This window comes from Candoia aspera, chromosome 6 (genome assembly GCF_035149785.1).
Source record: "Candoia aspera isolate rCanAsp1 chromosome 6, rCanAsp1.hap2, whole genome shotgun sequence".
Classification (NCBI taxonomy): domain Eukaryota; kingdom Metazoa; phylum Chordata; class Lepidosauria; order Squamata; family Boidae; genus Candoia; species Candoia aspera.
This window is the reverse complement of record NC_086158.1, coordinates 51,236,392-51,263,317: the sequence shown is the minus strand read 5'-3', so window position 1 is coordinate 51,263,317 and position 26,926 is coordinate 51,236,392. Positions and strand designations below refer to the sequence as shown.

The 26,926-nt window shown below is 37.4% G+C and overlaps 1 protein-coding gene across 1 annotated transcript in view; it reads right to left on the bottom strand.

Annotated features, from left to right (window-relative positions):
- SORCS3 (sortilin related VPS10 domain containing receptor 3) overlaps positions 1–26,926 on the bottom strand; it is a 516,059-nt gene that overhangs the window by 268,587 nt on the left and 220,546 nt on the right. The window contains exon 3 of the mRNA XM_063307802.1: positions 14,740–14,839. Within this exon, the coding sequence (XP_063163872.1) occupies positions 14,740–14,839 (100 nt within the window). The remainder of the gene's footprint in view (positions 1–14,739; positions 14,840–26,926) is intronic.

Sequence of the window (26,926 nt, the reverse complement as noted above, 5' to 3'; positions counted from 1 at the left end):
ATTATTAAGATGTGACAACAAACTAATATCCTACATTAAGACACAAATCTAATAGGACCAGCCAAAAGTTCCATTAGCAAACAACATACTGTGGAAAAACTCTATTATCAGAAGGCCTTCACACAAGCACCAAACATAGAATCTAGCCCTATAGATACTGACCACCCCTTTGATGAACCAGAGGAAAAGGAGAGACTTAGACTTAATTCCAATATTCTACCTGGGAAAGTGGTTTGAACAATATTGCACCTGATTACATAATCCGTACATTCTAAATACATAATTCTAATTCATTCTAGGCTTCACACATGCATCTGGATAAGGAAACAGCATGATTGCAGTATTCAGATGCCTGTCTTTATTAAACATTTGTTTTTATTATATGATTTTATGTATTTATTTACTGAGTTTATATGCTGTTCTAGTCACTATCTGAGCAGCTTGCATACATTATTGTCATAAATACAAAGCAAAACATAATACAAAACACAGTTTATCACCACAGATTACATTTCCATAAACTCTCAAATTACAAGGCAGAACATTTCACAACTCTCTGCCTATAAGATCTGCTGAAAAAACCAGTTTTGATTACTTTTCTAACAATGCAGCAGTTTAGTCCATCCATATGTTTTCAGTGGGGAGGAAAGGATGTTGTTTCAAAGAAGAGGGGAGTAATTGAAGAGACCTACCTCTGAGGTCCCTGATAGTAGCAATCCTTGAGTAAAGGGATCTGAAAAGAGTCCCTTCCTCAGGACCATATCATAAGGGAAGATACATTTGTGGTTCCAAAGATAGCCAGGACCCACACCATGAAGGAATTTAAAGGTAACTACCCTAACTACCTGAATGCAAAATGGCAAATGCAGCTAAGAAATTAAACACTGAATCATGCTGGGTTGCACAGCAATGATGAGTATGAATCAAATTTGGAAAAACAAGGATGTCAGCTTGATGACTAAGTGTAGACTAGTCTGCACTATCATGTTCCCCATAACTACATATGGCTATGAAAGTTGAATTATGAAAAAGTTAGATAGAAGGAAAATTGATTCGTTTGAACTGTGGTGCTGGAGGAGGCTCTTGCACATCCCTTGGACTGCAAAGATAACAAATAAAGATGTGTTGAAGTGCATAAAACTGGTCATGTCACTAGAAGGAAAAAATAACAAAACTTAGACTTAGTTACTTTGGACATGTCATGAGATCAACATTGTTGGAGAAAGACGTTGTGCTTGGAATGGTCAGAAGCAAAAGACAACGAGGACACCAAAGAACGTGCTGGTTGGATGTAATCAGAGCAGACACAGGCCAAAATATAAAGCAACTGAAAGAAGCTGTACAAGATCAGAAATCATGGAGAGAGCTGGCTTATGCAATCGCCAAGGGTCGGATACGACTGAATGGATGATTTGATTCGACCAGAACCTTGAATTGTACTGGAAGCCAGCTGATAATCAGTACAGTTCTCAAAGCATGGGTAAATACATTCTGGACCAACTGAAGTGTTCAAGTGGTCTTCAAGGGCAGTCCCACGTAGAGCCCATTGCAGTAGTCCAAATGAGACATTACTAAGATATGACTGAGCAACTGACCCCTCATTCCAGATAGAGTCATAGCAGTTGCACCAGAGGGTACGCAAAAGCCATTCTTGCCACAGCTGCCACTTATTCGTTGAAGAGGAACTAAGAATCAAAAGGACCCCAAAGTTATACACTAGTGCAGCACAGAGGAGGTGACCCTATCCAGAACTAAAGACAGAATTTACCTGGAGTAGGATGTCTTCATCACCCAAAGCCACCCTGTCCTGAACTGAACCTAAGCCTGTTCTTCTCCATTCAAACTCTAACAGACCCCAGGCTCTGAGCACCTTATAACTAAAATATAGGCAACATACTGGACAGGTTAAAACACAATGAAGCAATAAAAGCACCATGGCAAACAACTATCCAGAGAATACAAAACTTAAAACACTTATAACATACTAGTGGGTTCTCCATAGCCCATGGCCTTCCTGAAGGACAGCAGGATTGGGCCTGCATGGATCTTGGGGGAAAAGCTGTTCCAGAAGGCAAGAGTGGCAACAGCAATGGGGCAATTTTTGGAATTCCCTAAGATGACATTCCTTCAGTGAGAGGGCCCAGAGCATGGTAAATCTTATGGGATGTACAGAGACAATTGGGAAAAGATAGACCCACAAATAACCAGGCCCTAAGCCATTCTGATACTTTTATTGTCACAATGTACCTTTGACAATGAGCTCTAATCCTTGTTTGATTGCATTTGTTCCTCATTTTCTTCCAGTGACTCTCTAGGCATCCCCTCTGTTGCTTCAGTTCTTGGAGCTCCTCAGTAAAGTAAGAACTCCCTTCAGTGGGCGAACAGGAAGACATCACTCAATCTTACCCAAGGTCACAGCTGTCCTCTCATTCTGGAGATGGCTAAAATCTCAGAACAACTGTCCACCAGAGCTTTGAGAATTTCCCCAAGTGCCCTCTGGAAGTCAAATGGTTTCTAGAGCAGGCCAGACAAATAGGTTTCCTCCTCTGTACAGAAGTCTGTGGCACCAGTCAACTCCGGAACAGAGAGTGATCAGATCATGACAAGGGGCATGTATTCATGCTCCCCACCCTCATATTACATATCATCTCTCCTGAGACAAAAACCAGATCAAGTGTACAACCTCATACCTGAGTTTGGCCAATGATGTATGTCAAATCCATATTTGTATTCCACCTATTTATATGACTCTACAAAACAGAATTAGGTAACTATGTTTTGTTCATTTGTGTGGTAGCCAAACACTCAAATTCAGTAGGGTTGTTCTCTATCAAACAAGCAAAAAACATTTGGCAAGAAATTTCTTGAGATTCATAGATCATAATCATTTGGTTCTGTCAGAAGACAATAAATCAGCATTGCTCAGTATTGAGAAAGCAGTGACATGGAATAATTCAGAGTGTTGATAAACTGAAACAAAGAATCTAGGGTCAAAATTGTAATATATTATTATAATATTAGAATGCGACTGGAACATTGACTCAGCTGAAAGACTTATCATGCCTCAGATAAGAAGTCTGTGCAGAGGGTGGTGAGGGCAGCAGAGAGGATAACTGGGATTTCACTTCCTCCCATTCAGGATATAGCGCATACACGATCTCTGTCCAGAGCCCGAAATATTGTCAGTGACCCCTCACTGTGTCTTGTTCTCCTTGTTGCCCTCTGGGAAAAGGTTCAGCTGCATTTGATGCAGAACAGCTAGACTAGGTAATAGTTTGTCCCCTGGGCTGTTAGATTCCTGAACTCTTAATAATCCCCTCTTACTTCACTGTGGTACATGTTGTATGTAGGATCATGATATTTATTAGGGATAATGATTAGGGAAGTGGAATGGTAAATAATATATATTATATATTATAGTAATTATTTTTTTGTGAGCCAATTGCAACAATATTTCATTTTAATGTGCACCTTGGTGTATAGTGGAATGACAAGAAAAGTTTTCTATTCTATTCTATTCTATTCTATTCTATTCTATTCTATTCTATTCTATTCTATTCTATTCTATTCTATTCTATTCTATTCTATTCTATTGTGAGTCTATACTGGAATGCCAAGTTTCAGACATAGGACACATTGTATGTTTCACAGATTTTGGAATCTTCCCTTCTACATGGCTGTGGATGGTTGCTTAGATACATTATTAGTTTTCTCCACGACCACTATATGAAGTAAGATTGGGAACAGTTTAATCTATACTTTTCCATTCCCTCCAGAGACAATGCAATGGTAACAACCTCTGGTAACTATGTGAGTAGAGTATTTTGATTGGCTTGTTCACTGTACTTATGGATATTAGAGAATTTTAAAGTACTTAAAATTCCAACCAGTCTCCTCAAAGCATAATTTCACTGTTTTCACCATTAGCATTCAGTTTAATAAATTACTACTATTATGCAAAAACTTAAATTAGTAGTAAATCAAAATGAGAAAATTACTGTATGAACATATTTCACCCCTGCAAAATGAGTGATAGTCTTCAGGAATTCTTTCCTTTTCAGGGAGAGTGGGGAGGAGTTGGCATTGCCAAGATTGAGGGCTTTGCACCAGGAAATAATAATGTGGTGCTGAGGAATGATAGCTGCAGTTGGATTATTGTTTGGGTCACATTTATAGTATACTTTGAAGTATACTTTGACCATTATTCACCTAATAAATTGATACTCTGGGATAATATTCCCAGTTTAAAATTTTCAGGTATTGTTGTTGTTATTTGAACACATGGGCAAATACTGGTATTAATCTGTATTTATTTCTCACAAATCATTTTTAAACTATCTAAGCTATTGCAAGAGGAATTTGGATTGCCGACAATTGTGAAATGACAGTATACTTAATGAAATCATCTCTTGATTTCACAGCTTGGTCCAGATGCATTAGCCATTTCTGAAGCTCCTTAAATACTACCAATAGTGGAATGTGTTTTGGGTGATTTTAAGTCTACAAGATTTCTTTTAAGTAATTGAAGAGTAACACTAAGTTGCATATTAGTATTTGCAAGAACTCTAGTTCATAAATGGATTTTTTTTTCATATTTACTGGAGACCACAGAAAATGTTTTTAAAAATTAGCTGTCAACCTCATTATGTTACCACTATGTGAAAAATTATGGATTTATCAAGCATGAAGGACAGCAAAGGAAATTATTCTTAAGTGTTGGAAAGACAATGCAATTCAACACTTACAATCTCAAAATGCTGTTATGTGTTCACTTTTTATTTATGGATTGGCTCTCTATCAGTACAACAGAAAGACTGTTTACTGTTATTCCACATGTTCAGGGCTTATTGATATGGTTAAAAGATTATAAGTTGGGGGGTTCTTTTTTATTTTTTTCCCTTCCCCCGCCTCTTTTTTGTATATTAAAGCAACATAACAAATGAAAAAGCACCCCCTGCTTAAAGACATCCTTCCAGGAGAACCATAATTTGCTCCATAGCCAATAATAAGCTGCCCTTATCATTGGACCTTTTTTTTTTTCCTTCCTAGAAATAAATATGAATCTGGCTTCCTCTAACTTTCATCCCAGGCATTCTTATAAATAATGAGGCTGTCAAGGGTGGTCCAGCCTACTTTGCAGTCAATTTCTCAGCTCAGAAACTAATCCCACCATTACCATCTTTAAGAGAACTAGAGCAATACCCTCTAATTATCTAGCATGAGCAATCATAAATACTTACAGCACCTCACATATAACTCTTTGTTTTTAATCGAAATATGATAAAATGTACAGATTATATATCCCATAGGCAAGGAAAAGCCCACCAAATTTCAAAAATCTGGGTGCTGAGGTTTCAAGTTATATTCCTGAATAATCTAAATTAAAATGCCCATGACTTCAGGTATTAACCAGAATGGAGTTAAGGATATAGAAAGCGAGACAATTATAAATAGTTGAAATGTACTAGATCTCATAGAAAGAACAACAGAGGTTTTCAATTTACAGTCTTTTGACCATTGCAGTCATTTGCTAAAATCATTCTTGCAGTGCTCCCTGTAATATTTTGTTGGCACAATTTGACTGAACTCTTCAAGGGATTAGTTTAATTAGTAAATTAATCAGTTAATATTATTATTGCCACTTTATATGGAACATTACAAAATTAAATTCATGAGGGCAATTCAAAGAAAAGATGGATCAGGAAAATAGTTGATGGCTTTAATCTTTGGAACACTTATTTTTGGAATCTTTTTCTGCTTTTGATAAAGACAATGATGAATAGCTAACATTCTGAATCAAATCTAAACGATAAAACTCAACCATTCATGTAAGCAAATCCAATTATCTGAAAACATAAAGGGACAAAGAATAATTGACACTCTCAATTGATATTATTCAATTTTGACAAGTATTCTTTTGTCTGCTTATTCAGCAAAGGCAAATTATTTTTCACATATATTCCCAAACTTTACTAGACTATTTTGTTTTGTTTTTTTAGAGATAAACAGGTTTCCAGTAGTCCACTTCACCTGGCACTGGCACAAGTAGATTGGCTATTATCCCAATTAAAATATAATTTCAATCCAGATAGGAGAATTTATTAAAAACAACCTTTTAAAGCTGTGATTCATTAAACCCCCTTTTAATGAACAGCACATAAAAAAAAAATGGGGGGAGGGGAATTATACTCTCATCTCCAAAGCTCGAATGCATAATCCTTATTCATGTGATCCTAGAAATACAGAATTATTCCTATATTGGAAAACACAATAAGGTATTAAAAGAAAATAAGAAGCAATTTAAGAAAGTTCTTTATTTTGCTAAAGTGCTCCTCTATCCAAACTTTTCAAATGTCAGAAATCAACACAAATTGAGTTTTTTTAGCAAATAACATAAAAATGTCTCCCTTTCATTTTTAGTAGCACAATGTATAAGGTATCTTCAGGGCTTTGATGGACTAATTGCTCTGTCAGATTTCCAGAATTCCACATACTGGGTGATATGGGGTGTAACATGCAAACATCACCTACTTTTCAAATGCACAACAGCAATCTAGATGAGAACAATACATACTTTCTGGTATACATTTTAGCTCTTTCATTTATAATTAAATGAATATTTTTCACTTCCATGCTTTTCTTCCCCACATGAATAACTCCACAAAACCACATTTCCTTCACAAAATCACTCCCTTCATTCAGATGTATTACATCCTTTCTTTTTTGTTCTCAATGCACACTGTATTTATTTTTCTTCAATTAATTTCACATATTAATTCAGTCTGTTTACCATTTACTGCTTGTGCAATCCAAGTTACAATCTTCTTTATGCCATACATCATCACCAGACAGCCCCCTAGGTATTGACTTTTTGGCCATCATGGCTTTGCCATAACAGTTTTAGTGAAGATGCAGACTAGGTTACCAGTTTGAGTTGAACCTGTGCCAATATGCCACATTCTCTGCTAAGAAGTAAGCACAGTACTGGTCAGTTTGGGCCAGTTTGGGCCTGTATGCCTCTAGGTACAACAATGATTGAGTTTTACTGCAAGCATGCTCACCCTATTCTATATAGGGTGACCTTAAATTCAGAGACTATTTTACAACATACTGTTGTATATATCCCACCAACTAGGAGGTACATGCAGTGAACCAACATACCACACAGGAAGTACTATACCATCATCATAGTTTATTGCGTTCATGGACCAATACAAGGATAATGCTCCATAAAGGTATACATAGTCTCTCTTAGAGTACATAGTCTATCTTAAAGTGATAACAACATTAAGATGTTGAGATAGAATATGTTAAGATGTTAAGATAAAATAGAAAATTAAAATACATTTAAAATACATTTGTAGGCTATCTAACTAAACTCTGTGGGTGCTATCTGAGTTGCAGCTTATAGTGGATGACAATATAGACATTCAGGTTATATAGTATATAATATATAAGTATCTAAAGGTGCCACTATGTTAGTATATAAAAGAGTTTAAAAGAGTTACTATTATATTAAAATACATTACAAAATTAGGCCATCAGGGTCTGACAAATCTTCATTGCTGCAGCACAGAACCTAGCTACCTGCACTGTGACAATAGGCTTTTCATCTATAAGCAGCATTTGGTCAGAATTTGTGCAACCAGGATGTTTACTAACCAAAGGTGAAATAAGTTTGATTCAGATATCTCTGTAAAAGATGCAGTGAAGAAGAACACAGTCTGTAGTTTCCACTTCTCCAGAGTCAAAAGGACAAAACCTTGCGGCCAGTGGTATTTTTTTTATATTTGCCCTCCAATACCACAGAGAGAAGAGCGTGACATCAAGCTAAAGAAAAAGCTCTCCGACGGCTGAGTATTTCGAGCTATGTGAGGCATCTAGCAGCAGTAACGATGTATTTATTGTGTGCTGGAGACAGGAAGGATAGAACCTTCCCTAAATCTTCTTGCCTGTCTATATCCTTTATCCTTTGTTTCAGCTCTTGTTTTGCCTGGTTGAATTCCATCTCAAGAACTAAAGATGGGGAATAGCCTAGCTTTAAAAGATTAGAGACAATGGCCTTAATCCATGTGAACTGAAAATTATCCTGAAGAATGAGAGGTGCTAGGCCCTTGGGGAAGTATTATACTAATACACACACAGTTGCTATTATTTTATTTATTTATCAAATTTGTCACTGCCCATCTCCTCCCACTGGAAGGACTTTGGGCAGTTTACAACAGAATACTCAGTAAAACAATAAATATATAAAATGCATTATAAAATTACATGTTGTTAATAATATAAATAAAAGTAAAGTCCAGATGGCTGTATCTCATTCAGTCTTCATGTGGAAGGGGTACTTCAAGGCACTAGCCAACCCCAGGCATGACTCTAGCATTAGTGAAGCTTGCCATCATATCATATATTCTTTTCCCCTTCCTGATCATTTCACTGAAAACTCCTTCAATTGAGACAAGCATTACTGACTTCCGGGGAAAAAATGGTGGACGTGGAGTTGATGACCACAGCAGAACAAAGAGCCGGCAAGTAGACCAGCTCTTCGATAATACCTCTCCAGACAACGAGAGGACTTGAAATCACCCACAAGTGCTCCAGACGGTTTCTCCTTGCAAGAAGACCACAAGACAGTGGTCTCTGGTGGGTTTAGAGCTCTAGGAGATGAAGAATAGCCATTTTGCTCAAACTTCAGTTGGCATCTTTGAAAGGACACTAAGTTTGCATACTTTCTTTCTAATCACTTTTGGAAATTGCTTGTTAACTGCTTTTTGAAACTGCTTTTGAAACTGCTTTTCAACCTTTGGATCAACAAATTTTACACCACCGGGTAAGTTTCCTTCAATCCTTAGCGAAAGAAGTTTGAACTTTTTTAAGAACTTTAAAAAGGGGGCAGGAATAAATAGCAAAAGGGTGATTAAAACTTTGATTTTAGAAAGTTACAAATGAATTAAGGGTCCAGATAAATTTGAAATAAGGTTTTGAATTAATTATAAATAATTCTTCCTGTGGGAAAATGCTTTTGTTTTGAATTTTTAAAAAATGAGAGGATAAGACTTTGAAAGTTGGACACAAGAGGGAACTAAAGATTATAATTAAAGGAGAAGACCACTCAGACTCCACTTACAATTACAGAATGAAGGAAAATATTTTAACATTGGACATATTGAAATATATTTTTGAACAATGGACTCAGGAGTTAATTTTAAAGTGTCTGCCTCTGTAGACAGACTGTTGTTAGATTGATCTTATGGAAGAGGAACAGGTTCTACCTGACAAGATCCAGACTGAGTTAAAAGTGGATTTAAAAATGACAGGCTACAAGAATGACATGGGAAAAGATGTTACACTGGACATACAAAAGAAACCAGCTGATGCCTTAATAATTAAAAATGATATACAAACAATAAACCAAGAGAGTAACCTGGATATTTTTCTATATTAGATTTACAAAAGAGGCTTTTTAAAGTTTTGAAGAATTTTGTGAAAAGGGACAATGAAAAAATGAAAAGAAATCAAGTTCTACATTACTTGAAGGGTCTAAAGATAAGATTGTTAGAAGTAAAAGGAAGAAATATAAAATTGGTTTATTTGATCAAGGCTAAAATAGTTATATTGTTATCTCTGATAATCTTTAATGGACTTTTGCTGACATCAGGACTGAAATGATGATGATTTATGGCTTTGTTTTTAGTTAAGAGATGGGACGTGGGAAGAAGAGATAATGTGTTATATTTTAAGAGAAGGTGATAATTTACTAAAATTGTTTATACTTGTGATAAATTATTTATATATTTCTTTTCTTTTTCTTTCCTATATTCTAATTTTTTGTTACTTTTCTCTTTCTCTTTTTTCCTTTCTTTTCTGCACCTTCTCCTTTTCCTTTTTATTCTTTTAGTTTTTTTCAGTTTGTATTAGCTTCTACTGTTATAATTATAATTCTTAATAAAATTACTATTTAAAAAAAGACCAGCATTACTAAAACATATATAACTACATTAACATCTAATTATATAACTGCAGAATTGCCCATAAGGTTATTTTGAATTAGAAGTGCAGAATTAATTGCTAAACTAACACCATAGCCTAAAACTAAGCAGCATACTGGCATAATGAAGCCAATGTTAGAAATTCTATGGAGTATTTAGAATAAATGAAGTACATCAGGAAGCTGCATGAGGAACAGAGTTGTTAATAATCAAATGGACATTGAATTGGAAGTGAAAGACAATTAAGGGCAAGAAAGTATCATTTAGAAAGTGGGAGACCTGCCCTAATAAAACAAAAAGGAGCATAAACTCTTCTAAAAAAATTCAACAGTGAAGGAGACAATAAGGTAAATTTGGAAATCATATTGCCAAAACTGTGAAGACAGATAATAAAAGATTCTTCAAACACATTAGAAACAGGAAGCCATGGAGGCCACTGGTCCCTTGGATGAAGGAAGAGTCAAAGTGTCTAAGAGGAAAAAGGGAAACTGCAGAAAAGCAGAACAAATTCTTTGCTTCCATCTTCACAGGAGAAAAATTGGGTGAGATCCCTGAGCCTGAGCTCCTGTTCTCAGGAAAGGAATCAGATGAACTGAGCCCTATAGTAGTTACAAGACAAGAACTGCTAGGCCTCACTGACAAATTGAACATCTCACATTACCCGGCTCTGATGGCACCTACCCAAGGGTTATTAAGGAGCTGAAAGCTGATACTGTGGACTTTCCAACTAAAATATGCAACCCTTCTCTATACCCGGCCTCTGTAGTTGAGGACTGGAAGGTGACCAGCATACCTCCAATTTTTAAGAAGAGCTCACAGGGAGGTCCAGGAAATTATAGGCCTGCCAATTTATCATTTGTTTCAGGGAAGATAGTGAAAACTGCTATTAAAGATAAAATTACCAAATTTTTGTAGATAGCCCTTGCCCAAGGAAACCCAACATGGCTTCACTAAAGGAAGGTTCAGTCTAACTAATCTACTAGAGTTTTTTTTAGGGTGTTAATAAACATGTGGATAATGGTCAGCCAATAGACATCATCTACTTAGATTTTCAAAAAGCCTTTGGTAGTCCCTCATCAAAGACTTCTCTGTAATCTTAACAGCAGGTCCTCCTGTGGATAAGCAACTGGCTAAAGAAAAGAAAACAAAGAGTAGAATAAAATTGACATTTCTCAGAATGGAGGGATGTGACTAGTGGGGTCCCCCAGGGTTTTGTCCTAGGACTGGTTCTTTTCAACATATTTATAAATAATCTGGAACTGGGCTTGACCAGTAGAATTGCCACATTTGCTAATGATACTAAATTGTTCAGAGTGGTAAAAACAATATGGGACTGTGTAGAGCTCTAAAGGGATCTCTGCACATTAAGGGAGTGGTTGTTAAAAGGCAAGTGTCATTTGAGTAAAGTGATGCACATTGGTGCCAAAAATCATACAATCATACAAAATAATGGGATCAGAACTAGCAGTGACTGATGAGGAAAGAAATCTTGGAATAATGGTAAACAGTTCAATGAAGATGTCAACACAATGTGCATCTGCTGCAAAAAAGGCCAACAAAACGTTAGGGGTAATAAGACATGGCATTGAAAATAGAGATGCCAATACCATAATCCCTTACATAAATCAATGGTGAGATCACATCTGGAATATTGTGTGCAGTTCTGGTCACTGCACCTTAAAAGGTCATAATCGAGCTAGAGAAGGTTCAGAATAGGGCAGCTAAGATGATCAAGGGGTTAGAACAGCTTCCCTATAAGGAAAGGTTGCAACACGTGGAGCTTTTTAGTCTAAGAAAGGAAGCAAATGAGAAGGGACATGATTGGGTTATACAAAATTATGCATGGTATGGATAAAATGGATAATGTGAAGCTATATTCCCCTTATATTCCCCAAAATAATAGAACCAGTGGTCACACAATGAAATTGAATCCTGAAAGAATCAGGACAGACAAAACATTTTTTTTTTCACACAACGTATAATTAAACTTGGGAATTTGCTATGATCTATAGTGATGGCTACCCGCTTGGCTGGCTTCAAAAAAAGGGTTGGACCAGTTCATAGAAGTTGTAGGGATCAAAGGCCATATGCTGGGAGACTGATGGGCTTGTGTGATTGGCTGGCCACTGTGAGAACAGACTGATGAACTAGATGGGCCAGGGGTCCAATCCATGCTTGTGTTCTAATGGGAGATTATTTGCTATTGTTCCATGCTATTGTTCTCAGTCTCTAAGAACTCAGTTCCTATCAGTCCTATCAGTCATACAGTATATAAAATGCTGTTGTTGTTGTTGTTGTTGTTTTTAATATGCATCACTATGCTCCGAGTCACTTGCTGAGAAGGGCGGCTATAGAAACCGAATGAATGAATGAATGAATGAATGAATGAATGAATGCTAGTCAGTTTGGTGGTTAAAGCTCCAAGTTCGAAACCATGAGACCATGAATTCTACTCCTGCCTTAGGCACAAAGCCAGCTAGGTGACTTTGGGCCAGTCCCTCTCTTTCAGCCCTAAGAAGGAGACAATGGCAAACCACTTCTGGAACATCTTGCCAAGACAACTGCAGGAACTTGTCCAGGCAGTCTCCAAGAGTCAAGACTGACTCAAAGGCACACACCAAAAAGGGAAAAAAAACATTGCTATGCATTTGCTTCCTTGAAATTACAATTAGGTAAAGGTAAAGGTTTCCCTTGACATTAAGTCCAGTCATGTCTGACTCTAGGGGGCAGTGCTCATCTCCGTTTCAAAGCCAAAGAGCCAGCATTTGTCCGTAGACACTTCCATGGTCATGTGGCCGGCATGACTACACAGAACGCCGTTACCTGCCCGCCGAAGCGGTGCCTATTAATCTACTCACATTTGCATGTTTTTGAAATGCTAGGTTGGCAGGAGCTTGGACTAGCAACGGGAGCTCACCCTGTCACGCAGATTCAAACCGCCGACCTTCCGATTGGTAAGCTGAGCAGCTCAGGGGTTTAACCTGCAGCGCCACCGCATCCCCATGAAATTACAATTACCGTTCATTTAATTTGGAGAGATCTTTTCTGATGTCTTTCTTTTTTTATTTTACTGCCCATAATTTAGCATCACCAACATATTTAAGTATCCTGACCAAATCCTTCCTAGTTATTACTAATTCAAGGTCTTTTAGAAACCAGTTAAAGACTACAAGTCACAAGCATAACCTATTCATTGTAATAATAATAGAAATTATCCATTTATTCTTATTTTCGCTTCTTGTTTTTAATGATTACAGTCCAAGGGTTCTTTTATTCATTGGTACACATAAGGTTGCTTAAGAGCTTTTGGTAATGATTTTGTGAAATTTAAAATCTAGAAAATATTGTCAACGTTATAATATACTTTTATATTAAGCACCATAGGTTGTCCTGAGAGGATAATTTGGGATTTTGAGGTAGATGAATCTCATAACTCTTTGTGATACAGACTTTATTTTAAATCTATTTCAGCAAGTCATCACAAATTGGCCATGAAAATAATCCACACACTAAAATATTACAAAATGTAACCTCTCTATACTCTATTGATGGGCCTGTAATTAGCCTTCCCTTTTAATAAAAAAAATTTGAAGCAATTGGAAAAATACCCAACAATCTTTCAGAATGATCCCACTGTTGGCTTCGTGTCCATCTCCTAATACCTGTACTGGTGCAAATAAGAAACTGATTCTGTTCCTGCTGTTAGTTGCTAGGCTTGTTGTTAGTTGCTGGAAAACAAACTACACCTTTTGTTGTATCAGCGGCAGGTAAAGATTGAAAGAGTTGCTTTAGCTAAAAAATAATGCAACAACAACACACTTTGCAAAAAGCCTGCATGTAAAATACATTCATTCAAGGTCACCATGTTTTCCTAATATATTATTTTTGTCTGTACAGATGTAATTTTGGGTGGAAGTAGGACTGGTTATGCTTCAGAAAAGATTAGGAAGAAGTGTTTTGGACTTGGCTCAAGTAGAGCCCCTCTCTGCTACTGTATGCATTAAAGTAGTCCCACTTTTTCTGACTTCTACGACAGCTTGAAAAAAATGGTGGCCACTTTAAGAATTATATTAACTTGAATCAGCTTCTTAAAATAGCTACAGTAGCTCAAGCAGAAGCAAGAAAAAGGGGAGTTTGTTTTAAGAGAGGTGTTGCTCACACTAGGTCAAAAGCGTTTCGGCTGAATCGTTTTCAGAGCATGCACAATCCTACTGAACATGTATGTTTAAAATGTATTTTTCCTGAAGATCATCTATATGCCTCTTTTGTTCTCTATGTTTAGCTTTTACCTTGATGTTTTACTGGCTGAACTCATGTCCACCTGATCACTGTTAGACCTGTCCAGGAGACACCAATAGACTAAGGCAGGGAGGAACATCACAATGTGAGAACAAGACCAACAAGTCCAACACTGGGCCTTTAAATTTTATGTGGGAACAATGTAAAAGTAGGTTCAATCAGCTTTCTAGATCTGCATGTAATCTTATAATAATCCTGTGTGTGTTTACACTGAAAAAAGTCCCATGGCTTTTTATCAGGCTCAGCCTCAGATGAGTAGATATAGAACTGGAATTTAGAGATGAATTGGTATATTAAGTACAGGGCACAGGAAGCAGCACACTGCCTACAAAAAGTTATATTTAAAAAAAGTCTTTATTTTATGCTCTTGATCTAGATTTGGAACTCTCAAATGTGTGAGTGGAGTTTTTTATAACAAGCTTTGTTACTTGTTAAGAAATAGCTTTCTTACCTTTCTCTTATTAGTAGGACTAACGTAAAGGTAACTCAGCACTGTCTTTAATCCCACCTTGTCATTTAGCTTTTCGTAAGTGGTGCCATAATCTGTGGACCTGAAATGAAAAGAATGCACATTTAGTGATTTTTGTAGAACCCTGTGGTTCTTTTTTTAATTAATTTTTACTGAATAATTTTATACAATAGTAAAAATGATACAAATTTAAGAAAAAAAGAAAAGAGTTAAGAAAAGTGGTGAATATATAGGAAAAAGAGAATGAGAAAGAGAAAGAGAAAAAGGTTGGGTTACATCATGATTCCCTTCTTCCCATATTTTACCCTTTCTAATTATCAAATCCATCAATCACCAGTTCATTTTTTTTCCATTTTCAGCAAAAAGTCTGAATCACTTCTATTTCTAAGATTGAATCAGTCTCTTGCTTCCATGCAAATGAACAAAATGACAGATGTCCAACAATAGATTTACTATATTTTTTATTATATAAGAAAAGGTAAATTGGGGCATCTATTTGAATTTAGCTTCTGAAGGTATAGGTAGAATTCAGACTATTCATGAGCACATTTCTGCTTACATGGCTTCCTTACAGGAAGAAAGGATGATTTTTGCTAATTCCCACTTCACTTTGCAGCATTTATCAAAAGCTGTTTTGGAGATGGGGAAGCAATGGAAGCTGCAATTTAAAAAGAGAAAAAGTGGACAACATTGCTTCCTTCCCTTTCTCCTCTACAGGTTCTCAACCCCTTCTATGAACAGGTGATTTCATACATACAAGAACAGCTCAGAATCCAACCTGTAGCAACACAATACTCAAACTAGATAACTAGAAAACAAGGTTAGAACAAGGTTGTTTTTCTTTCTCTAAACCAGTGTTTCTCAACCTTGGCAACTTCAAGCTGGGGAATTCTGGGAGCTGTGAAGTCCACACAGCTCAAAGTTGCCAAGGTTGAGAAACACTGCTCTAAACTGACAACACACTGATTCTGACAGGGTGTGACTCAATGTAACTTTCTGACTACAACATGTAACCATCTAAGTGCAAGCTCATATATCATCTATGACTGTGATCTCACTTCAGCAGGCAGTTTTCTCTGTCAGTCCCCATGTTCTCCAAAGAACAAGTGTCACAGTAACTCTCTATACAGGGAGTTAATTTGTAGGCTTTTTCCTGTCAGAAAAATGAAGGACGGACTGCCTAAATCTGATCAGAGCATATTCAGACCTCTGTATATCCATTCCATATAGGCTTATAGGGTTTGGAATAAGTACAATTAAATGGAAGTAAGGTATTAACTAGGCTTAAGATTCTGGAGTTTGTATCATATGGAGCAATGTTCCCAGATATCTTGGGGAACCAGTTATTGCTTCCTTGCCTTTCTGTATTATATCAGGTTCTGCCACATTTCACTTACTTTATGGTTCCTGGTTTTAAAAAAGGTAGTAAATGTCTATGAATAATGGCATGAAAATTATTACACATACATAGAGGGCCCCACACAGATGTTCATTCATGATTTCACATGTTCTTGTTATGCATATAATGAGCAAGAACTCTAATTTTGAAACAAATAGAGGAAACAGTGGAGGAAAATCATCAACAATGAAACTCAGAATGACAGAGCATTAATATATCATTCAAGATCAGACAAATTGGAATCTCAGAGGCTCCATGCCAGGGAGATTTTTCTGCCTGAGAAGAAAGGCAATACAGGTAGTTCTCATTTAGCAACTGCCTCATTTAGCAACTATTCAAGTTATGACAGTGATGAAAAAGTAAATTTGCAACCAATGCTCACATTTACAACCTTTGCAGGTCTGTAAAGCAAAGGAAAGATGAAGTAAGTTTGTAAGCACAGTCGCGGTTTCACTTAGTGATTACTTCACTTAATGACCAAATTGCCGGTCCCAACTGTGGTCACTAAACAAAGATTGCCTGTAATCTCTTCTCTTGAAAAATCTGAGGATGTAACAGGTGATCTAGAGACAAGATTGCTTGTTTGAACAAATGAAAAGTCCTGGTCTTATCTCAAAGGACTTTCTTCTCTATGCCTTCTCTTTTTCTTATTATTGATTTTGTCTTTGTGATTTCAAGAAGATAACTTTGCTCTAATTCATCTTCTAAAAGAAAGCTGGCAACTTTTATAATTGTCCACAGAATATGGAGACAGGATCTTCCTCAATGTTGTCTCATTCAGCATGGCAAAGTCATTGCAAAAAGTTTAGTTCCCCAGAATTCAAATCATTGCAGACATACATTTTGCAGATACAACTATCGCAAGAATGAAAAAAAAAAGGCTTAGTTAACATATTACATGTGATTTATGACTGTGCTAGTTGACCTTAGATGGTTCAATTATTCTGTAATTAATATACACATACATATTTATGTTTTTCATTTTTATAAAAGCATCAAGGAAAATAGAAAAACTCCAGAAGCATACATCTCCTTATACAAATTTAATATTTATACTACATTCATGTCATGGTAGACAATTACAATATTTAATTATCTTTATTTAAACATAGTAAAAAATAGGAAATTATACATGTAAATTGCTATATATGATCCAATTTTCTAAAAATCCTGCAATCCTGGACTCCTATAGACAAAATGCTAGTTTAAATACAGAAAGAGAGGCAAGTCCTTTGGACCATTGTATAATTGGCAGAAATTGGGTTTCTTTCCAACCTTGTAGTTTCTGATTTTAATTATAAAAGCAGAAAATATCCATTTCCATTGTCTTGCTCTAAGTTTCAGATTGTAGTATATAATTGAAAAGAACATGAGCATTTACAATAATCAAAGACCTTCCAGAGCACAATCAATATGCAAAATAATTTCTGTCTCAAAAGGAGCCAGTAGAGCACAAGAATGTAACATATGAACAGTGTTGCATTTTGATCACCACAAGCATAATAATTGCATGGACTCCTCAATTCCTTCTGGAAGATATGCATTAGTGTCCAGTAGATAAGAAATTAATTTGAATTAATTGTATTTTTTGAATTATAGAAATGTGACTTACAGATGCCAAAAATGATTTCTTGACATTCATGTATTTGATACTTCAGTTACTTACTCCATGTGCCTCTATACTTTTGAACATTTAATTTAAAATATTCTAACATCCATTTATAAATTATTCACTAGGATTTTTATTTTATAAAGAAACTGTTAAATCATCTAGTAATAGAGGGACTTCTGAAGCACTTAGGATGGCTGACTCATTAAGGTTCAAAAATGTTTAAACTGAAGACACCACCAAGCAGCACTTTCTAGCAAATGATGTCTACTTCCATGCATGTATTTCAAACACACACAAATATTTCCAAAATAAACATGAGAGCAGGAATGAGGGAGAAATGATTAGACAGATTTGTCCAACACTTGAGGAGTTGTAAGCATTCCCTTCTTTCTTCTACTTGTGCTGGTGACATAAGGGAAGAGACACTTCTATGCTAATAGCATGTCTGCAGAGGGGGTCCTTTCTCTACATTGCTTCTCGTGAGCAGAACTCTGATAATGGAGGATCGCATGGAATTTTTCACATGTAAGCAAAGGCTGGAAGCTATAGACAATCATGAGGTGAATGAGCTTATTTATTTAAATCATCAATGCAGCTGGAAGAGTGCAGAAGATGCCCAATACTCCTTGCACATTGGATTCATCATACAAAATTTATGAACGAACATGAAGTAATGACTAGAGAGAGTGGATCATATTATTATACCACCGTTCAGTTATTTCTAATTATTTCTCACAATCTCTGGTGATTCCATGTTCTCTTCACTTTCTTGCTGCAGTATAGCAAACAGAGAACATTAATTCAAAATATTCACTACATAAGAATCATGTAATTGAGATATGTGACAGTAAAACTATACCCACTATTTGTAATTGTATTACAAGAGCAATTGTGATACCCATAGGACACTACTGCTGAGTCCTATGATATTATATGTTGAGCCAATTGTGACAATTGGCTTTTAATTTTTAAATGGGCCAAGGCAAGTTGAAAAAAACCCAGCTTCACATCATTTGGCCAGGATCCAAATCCTATATTCATCTATCTTGGTACCAGGAACAGGCTTATTACTGAGAAGTAACATCCCTTTTAAAAAAAAACAGCTTGGAATTCCTAATTTCCTAATGTATAAAGCTGAATACTGGTAATGTGGTAGTAATTAAATCAATAGCAGTGAAAAATCCAGTAGCTATAGATTCATAGGGTCAGCCAGTTCTAAGTGGATAAATATTTAAAGGGTATGAGCACTAACACAGTTCTTTGACCTAACCCACCAGCAAGAGCTTAAGCACAGAAGAAATCAGTTTCATACTATTAAAACAAGAAGTTTTAGAGATTCATTTGATAGATTTGTTGGATAGATATAACAAAATGTCTTAAATTGGTGGCACAGTTTGCTTTGCTTTGCCTTCATGTTGTTAGTAATTGGGTTAATGAAAAAGTATTCCTCATCCTGATTTAGTTTTGAAATATCCCCTGGGAACTAAAGTCCCTGGGAAAATCATAGGTTCTGGACCTTTTTAAAGTACTCTTTTTGCTGCTTCCAATATTAATATAATTGTTACTTTTTCTTCCTCTCCACTGAAGTCAGTCAATCAGTAAATGAGAATGTGTAGGGGAGTGACTAATTTTCCTGACCTGAACAAAAGTAGAGATCATTTCAAATGTGGAATCAAACTTTTGGTGAATTTTTGATCTTAATTTATTTGATTTTGACTTATTTTTGTTGCATTTTATCTCATTGCATTTTCTGATCAGAGCCCAGTTGCTTAGCAAAGAGGAGTTACATTCCAGAATGGACAAATGTATAGGCATAAATGGTAGAGGTTCTGGCAGGAACCAGTAGTTCCCTGGTCAGAGACAGCTATCATAGCTCCTCCTCTTTTGGGGGAAATGGGCGGTAATTAAATTTGAATAACAACAACAACAACAACAACAACAACAATGTAGACATACAAAAATTACTTGGCTTCCAGGCTTTTAAGCATCATGCTTATCCATTAATTCAAAAGGACAGGAGGAGGAAGCCACAAGTTTAAACTTCTGAAGGTACAAAAGCTTTAGTCCTGGCAGGGGCAATCAGCTGTTGTGTATGGCTTCATTTTTGTCTGCAGTAAAGATTGTAATCTATCTGGACTGTGTCTGTGGGTCTTCTGCTGAATCAAACCAGGGAGCTAAACTAAACCATTTATTGTCAGGAGATCAAAGATTTACTGCCAACTCTAAGTCAGAAAAGTCTGACAGATTCCCATTTTATCTGCTTTTTGCCCGCATGAGGACAAGGGTGTTAAGAGTCAATCCCAGGCCTGTTAGATATTTGTGATGTCTGCCACAGAACTACAGTATGTGCTATAATATATATATCAGAGCTGATTAATTGCAGAGTCAGAAAATTATAAATATCTCACTGTGGAATATATCACTATTTGTGAGAATTCATCTTTTCTGATTTTCTACCATCTTTTTATGAAGCCCTTGGATCAGTGTGTTCTCTCACTTTTTCTTGTATATAGCCAGATTGTGCTCCTGAGTTTTAAAGCCACTAAAAGTTAAGCAACAAAGGCAATAACAACTTTTTTGGCTGATTGATCTTAATAACAGGTATTTTTCCACTTCTGTATCTGCTTTGTAGCAAATCCAAACCCACCCGGAGTCTACCGTAATTGACAGTGAGAGGAGGGAGGGAGGGAGGGAGGGAGGGAGGGAGGGACGAAGGAAGGAAGGAAGGAAGGAAGGAAGGAAGGAAGGAAGGAAGGAAGGAAGGAAGGAAGGAAGGAAGACAGATAGATATCAGTGTAGGGTTGAAAAGATGGGAAAAGCCATTGTTGGTCTGTCATCTGCTGCAAAAAGTAATTTAAAGAGACAGCATGTAACTATTGGCAACTCACAAAAATGCATTATTTTCTAGATGCACTATTCTATTACATTCATCATTTGTTATCCATTTCTAATACTTGTCGCTTTTAACTCTTAATGTTTCAGAGAGCTCCCTATGCAGCAACACTGGCTTCCTCCCAGGAACATTTTGTAATGATGCCCTCATTATTTCAGCTTTCAGAATTTCTCTTTTGAACTTTTTTCTCCTAAAGATTTCTAGCCATGAAACTCTATATCTGAGCTCTTTAAAACTGGCTTTCCTGAAGGCTAGGATATGTATGATGATATTCTCTCTCTCTTCTTACAGATTCAAGCTCACATAGCCATTTTCCCTCAAAATTCCTACCATCTCACTTTCACCAGTTCATTCCAGATAATCAGACCCCCCCCCCCATTCCTTTCTTTGCTTCTAAAAGATGAAGATAACAGCAAGGAAACTGAGGAAGTCCATTTTTAACAGAATTAGAGTTCTAGCAGTTTGACACTTGAAATCCTCCATTACTATTATACAGTAGGTTCATCAAATTTTTTTAATTTAAGAAAGTTTTGTACATCTTCTTGAGTGGGTGGTCTATAAGGTATTATCAGAATCACTGTACATTGTTCTATCCTTACAGTGATCTGTTCAACAAGGCTTTCACTGTTTTATGAATTTCATGCACACGTATATATTCTTTTTATATAATCTATTCCTCTTATTTTTCATATTTTTTTTTCTTTTGAGCATATTACTTATAAACAAAATTCATGCATTCACACATTCAACCTGTATGGCTTCCCAACTCCCAACAATTCTTACTTCGTATATACCAAATGTAAATTATATATTGTCAAGTCTTGATGATATCAATTATACTATATTTACCCTTTCTTTCCTAGGATTTCAAGGGTTTCCTTTTTTCCTTGTTTGCATATTTTTATACAGAGTCTTTAAAAATTGAAGTTACTAGAATAGCATAGGCCATGATGCTAAAATATGTGGACAGCTAAACTGGACTCTGCTGGTCTAAACAGAATCTAGCAGCAAATAGTTACAGAGCATCAGAACGATTGTTGGTTTGCTCCTGGATGGAAGAATATGAGCCCTTCTAATAAGCATTTTGAAACTAGTAACTGAAGCAACATTATCCAGGCTAATCCAAAACAGCATAGAAAATAATAAATACATGTGAGAAACCACTATAGATTGATCAAGTACTAGTGCTGGAAAATAAGTTAGCATGCAGTTTTTATTCTAATTTTTAATCCATAGATCTGTATAGAGATGGCATGTAAGAGCAGAAGCTGCTAGAAATAAACTAATTCATTCAACATTAAACATTACAATAGAGGCCAAGGTTTTATAAATAAATGGTAAACAGTTACTACTGCATTCCAGTGACTGCTGAATAATGTGCCTATTATTTCAGTACTGAAACCTCACTACTGTAGTTACCAGCCTGCAAAGATTTTGTACATCTCATCAAGCTGGTCTCTCATCAATAATAGTTTCCATGTCATCTTTACCAAGCCCATTCAGAGCTTCATCAAACACAAAAGAACTTGGTTGGAAACAATAAACTTGTCAGACTGGAATCTGACTGGAATTGATAAACAACTCAAACTTATAGCCAGCCTCAGGTCTGTCATGGTAATGTACAGATGGCAACTTAAAAGAAATGATACAGGCCAATGAATAAAATGGCACAAAGTGCCTACCTGGTGGCTGGGAATGAGGGGGACAATGATCTAACACATCTTGACGGTACTGGTTTGGGAAAGCTGCACTTTACTGTCTGCTTTCTAATTGCCACTTATGACTAATACTGTAGTAGATAGATAGTTCTACCTAGGTCTCTTCCCATATTGCCTTTGGGGATAATTGTCAAACCATTAATATAATTCAAAATAGTATAACCTGTTTCAAAGGAAATTGTTCTACAAGTCAGGGACTGCCTATCTCTGGTTGTTTATACTCATCTGATGCAATTGGGCAAAGTGGGTGTGCTCCATGACCCCAAGCAGTGTCATCCTGTGGGACCCAGGAAGTATGCCTTCTTTGCTGTGGTAGCTGCTATTCCCACCCCCCAGATATCAGGATGGCTCCCCCTCTGATGAAGTTCAGGAAGTTCCTGAAGGTCTGGTATTCTCCCAGGTTTAAGAGTAGAGTGAAGGTTGAGCTCCTGCTAGATTTTCTTTCCTTTTTGATTATATGTTGTTTTGGGGGGCAGTCATGATTCCTTTTTGTGTTTTATAATTTTGTATTTTTAATTGTAAGCCACCAGAGTTATTGGGAGATGGGTGCCTTATAGATCATATAAATAAATAAATAAATAAATACTGCTAAAAATACCGATATTCAACCCAGAGTGAGTAATGTAGAGCAGACACTTCTTTGTGGTCTCTAGTCCTTCTGTGATGATACAGCCACAATGCATCAGTTATGGTGGTACAATTTCCCATCATTTTTTTTGGGGGGGGGGTGGAAAGTAAAATACAATATTCTTTATATTAATTCTCTGAAATAATTCAGAAATAATAATTCTCTGAAATAAGTCTGTATGTTGTTATGGCTTAACAACATACAGAAGGGAAAAAGTCTCTTCCTGCTTCCTGTGGTGATGTAATAGCATCACTGTCTCAACTATCACATCCCTTTCCAGACAAAAAATAATTGTTAAAAAGTAGGACTACAAAAGGCTGCCTATTCCTGCTTTAAACAGAGATGATCTGGCTCATCAAGATATGCTTTCCCACTCCTCTAAGCTTACCTCTTCAAGAAATTGTTAACCCATAAAGCTTGAGACCCCTTGCCGAACAGAAGTTCAGAAACATGCAAATGTGAGTAGATTAATAGGTACCGCTTCGGCGGGCAGGTAATGGCCTTCCATTTAGTCATGCCAGCCACATGACCATGAAGGAAGTGTCTATGGACAAACGCCGGCTCTTCAGCTTTGAAACGGAGATGAGCACTGCCCCCTAGAGTCGTACATGACTGGACTTAATGTCAAGGGAAACCTAAAATTCAGCCTCTAAAATTGGATGCTGCCAATGGGAAATGTTCATGTAATAGTGATGTGGTGTCTTCACCATGAAAACCCCATCTTGAAGATATGTCAGCAGTTCAGTAATACAAGTAGTCCTTTTTTACTGACCACAATTGGGACCAGCAATTCAGTCGTTAAGCGAAGCAGTTTCTAAGTGAAACCACAACTGTGCTTACAGTCTTACTTCAGCTTTCCTTTGCCTTACAACAAAGGTTGTAAATGTGAAGATTAGTCACAAAGTTTCTTTTTCATCACCATTGTAACTGTGAATGGTCACCGTATGCGGCAGTTGCTAAACAAGGACTACCTGTATTGATTTCTTGACATAACTCTTTACAAAGGCTTTTGGATCCTCTTGGTATAGTTTGATTCAGTTTCATTTATTTATTTGTTTGTTTGTTTGTTTGTGGAATTCCTTTACCGGTGGAGTTTGTAGCATGCCCTCTCTGCATGACCGGGTGGGGCAGGTTGATGTTATGTAGATGAGACAGTCCCTTGAGTAACCTAGCCCCATTTCATGTAGGGCTTTAAAGGTGATAACCAATACCTTGAATTGGATCCAGAAGCAAACTGGTACCCAGTGCAGCTTGCACAGAAGTGGTGTCACATGTGCCGATCTTGGAGCACATATAACTGCTTGCGCGGCTGCATTCTGGACCAGTTGAAGCTTTCAGATACTCGTCAAGGCTAGCCGCATGTAGAGCACATTGCAATAGTCTACGTGGGAGATGACCAGGGCATGAGTGACTGTTCAGAGGACCTCTCGATCCAGGAAAGGGCATAACTGGCACACAACATGAAGTTGCACAAAGGCCCTTCTGGCCACAACTGCCATCTGCTCAATGAGCAGGAGTCGTGAGTCCAGGAGGACCCTCAGATTACGCATCGGGTCTGAATGGGGCAGTGCAACCCCATCCAGAACTAAAGATGATAACTTCCCAGATACAGAGGAACCATCAACCCACAGCCACTCCATCTTACTAGGGTTCGGTTGAAGCCTGTTGTTCCCCATCCAGATCCCCACAGCCCCCAGGCACTGGGAGAGGGCAGCTACCGCATCACTTACCTCACCCAGGAGATATATAACCGAGTATCACTGGCATATTGATGATACCTCATCCCGTGGTGATGGATGATCTCACCCAGCAGTTTCATGTAGATGTTGATTAGGAGAGGAGAGAGAACCGAACACTGCAGCACCCCACAATGGAGGGGCCGAGGGGCCAATCTCTCCTCTCCTATCACCACCAATTGGGACCAGCCCTGGAGGAAGGAGGTGAACCAGCACAAAACTACACCACCCACCCCCAACTCCCTGAGCCAACCCAAAAGGATACCATGGTTGATGGTATCGAAAGCCACTGAGAGGTCAAGAAGAGCCAGGATGGATGCACTCCCTCCATCCCGCTCTCACCCATATGTGCGACCAATGCAGTCTCAGTCCCATATCCTGGCCTGAAACCTGACTGGAAGGGATTTTTGTTCTTTACATATGCTGCATCTTAAGTTCTACACCAATAGCACAAGGATCCCACTTATTTTTACCCCAGTGGAAAGGTTAAATGGCTCCTAACTTCATCCTTTATACATCTCTTTTTTTCCTTCTTCCAAATCTTGTTTAGTGGATATCGTATCAGCTGACTGAATACTAATGTTAGTGCCAAGTGATTACAGGGGCTTTTTACCTTGAGTGACTAATTATCCAGAAAATGATACATTTAAGTGAAAGCAAAATCAAACCACAGATATATGAGGTAGTATAGATGAGACAAGAATTGTGAAGTTGTGCTACTATTTTATCCTTGCTAATAAAAGGATTTTTTCAAAGATCATCCAACAGTCATAAATTCAAATGATAACCTGAAACCTATCTTACCCAATGATGCTAAAATCATGAGAGGCAGCCTTAAAGTCCTAAATTTAAGATGAATCATTCCTGGCCAAAAAATAATAGTAAACCAAACTCTGCATTAAAAATCCATCTCCTTATCAGCTTAATCTTGAAGTTGCACTTGCATATTTAAAATAACTGCCTAGTAGATTTTTCTCCCTAAAATATGAATACAATTTTTGCTGACTTGATTGAATCCATTCTGTTTTAACTAGCTCTCAAAATGTTATCAGAAAACCTTAGCCACTATTCAAGAAATTTCTGAGACAATTTAGATGAACCAAATGGAACAATATTGAATCATGTGCTGGGAAGAGATGGGACATTTTCTTCTATCCTACGTTCAAATCACAGAGCAAAAGGAAATGCAGAATATTAGTGGATTGCAGATAGGTGAAAAGAAAAAATGTAGGGCTGAGTGGATGACAGCTTGAAAGAAACAGAATTATCAACTTGCTCAGGTTTAATTCAGATGGCAAAAGATTATCATGTGATCGTAATGCTCATTGCATATAGATAACATTAATTAGTATATTATTTTTCATAAAAATTGTAGGATTACAAATAAAAACAAAAAACACAAAAACACAAAATACAATCCTAAAATCCTATTTAAGTGGTTTACGGAGGAGCTGCGGGTTTTGAAGAGGATTAAGAGACGCCTAGAGTGCCGCTGGAGGAAGACAAGGACCGAATCTGACCGAACACAAGCTAGAGCTGCCAGTAAGGCCTACCTTGTGGCGGTAAGAGCAGCAAAATGCCAATATTTCTCCACTCCTATTGCATCCACAGAATGCCACCCGGCGGCCCTGTTTAGGATTACCCGATCCCTCTTGGGTAAGGGGGATTTGGTGATCCACTTACAGGGCTGTGCAGAGGAGTTTCCTGAGCATCTGCAGGATAAAATCGCTCAGATTCGTTCTAAGTTGGACTCTAAGCATGAGGCACAGTCTGGGGAGATGCCAAGGGGACATACTTGCCCTGTTATCTGGAAACGGTTTGATCCTGTTGGGCCTGAGGAAGTGGACAGGATCTTCTGGACTGCAAATGCAACCACATGTCATCTTGCCCCTTGCCCCTCCTGGTTGGTAAAACCGGCCCCGGAGGTGACTTGTGGTTGGGTCCAGGCGATGATTAATACATCCTTGAGGGAGGGGGAGTTTCCGGCTGCCTTCAAGGAGGCGCTGGTACACCCCCTCAAGAAGCCATCCCTGGACCCTACTATACTGGGCAATTTTCGCCCTGTCTCCCACCTTCCCTTTTCGGGAAAGGTGGTTGAGAAAGTGGTTGTGTTGCAGCTCCAGAGGATTCTGGAGGAAACAGATTATCTGGACCCCTTAGTAGCACAACTTCACAATTCTTGT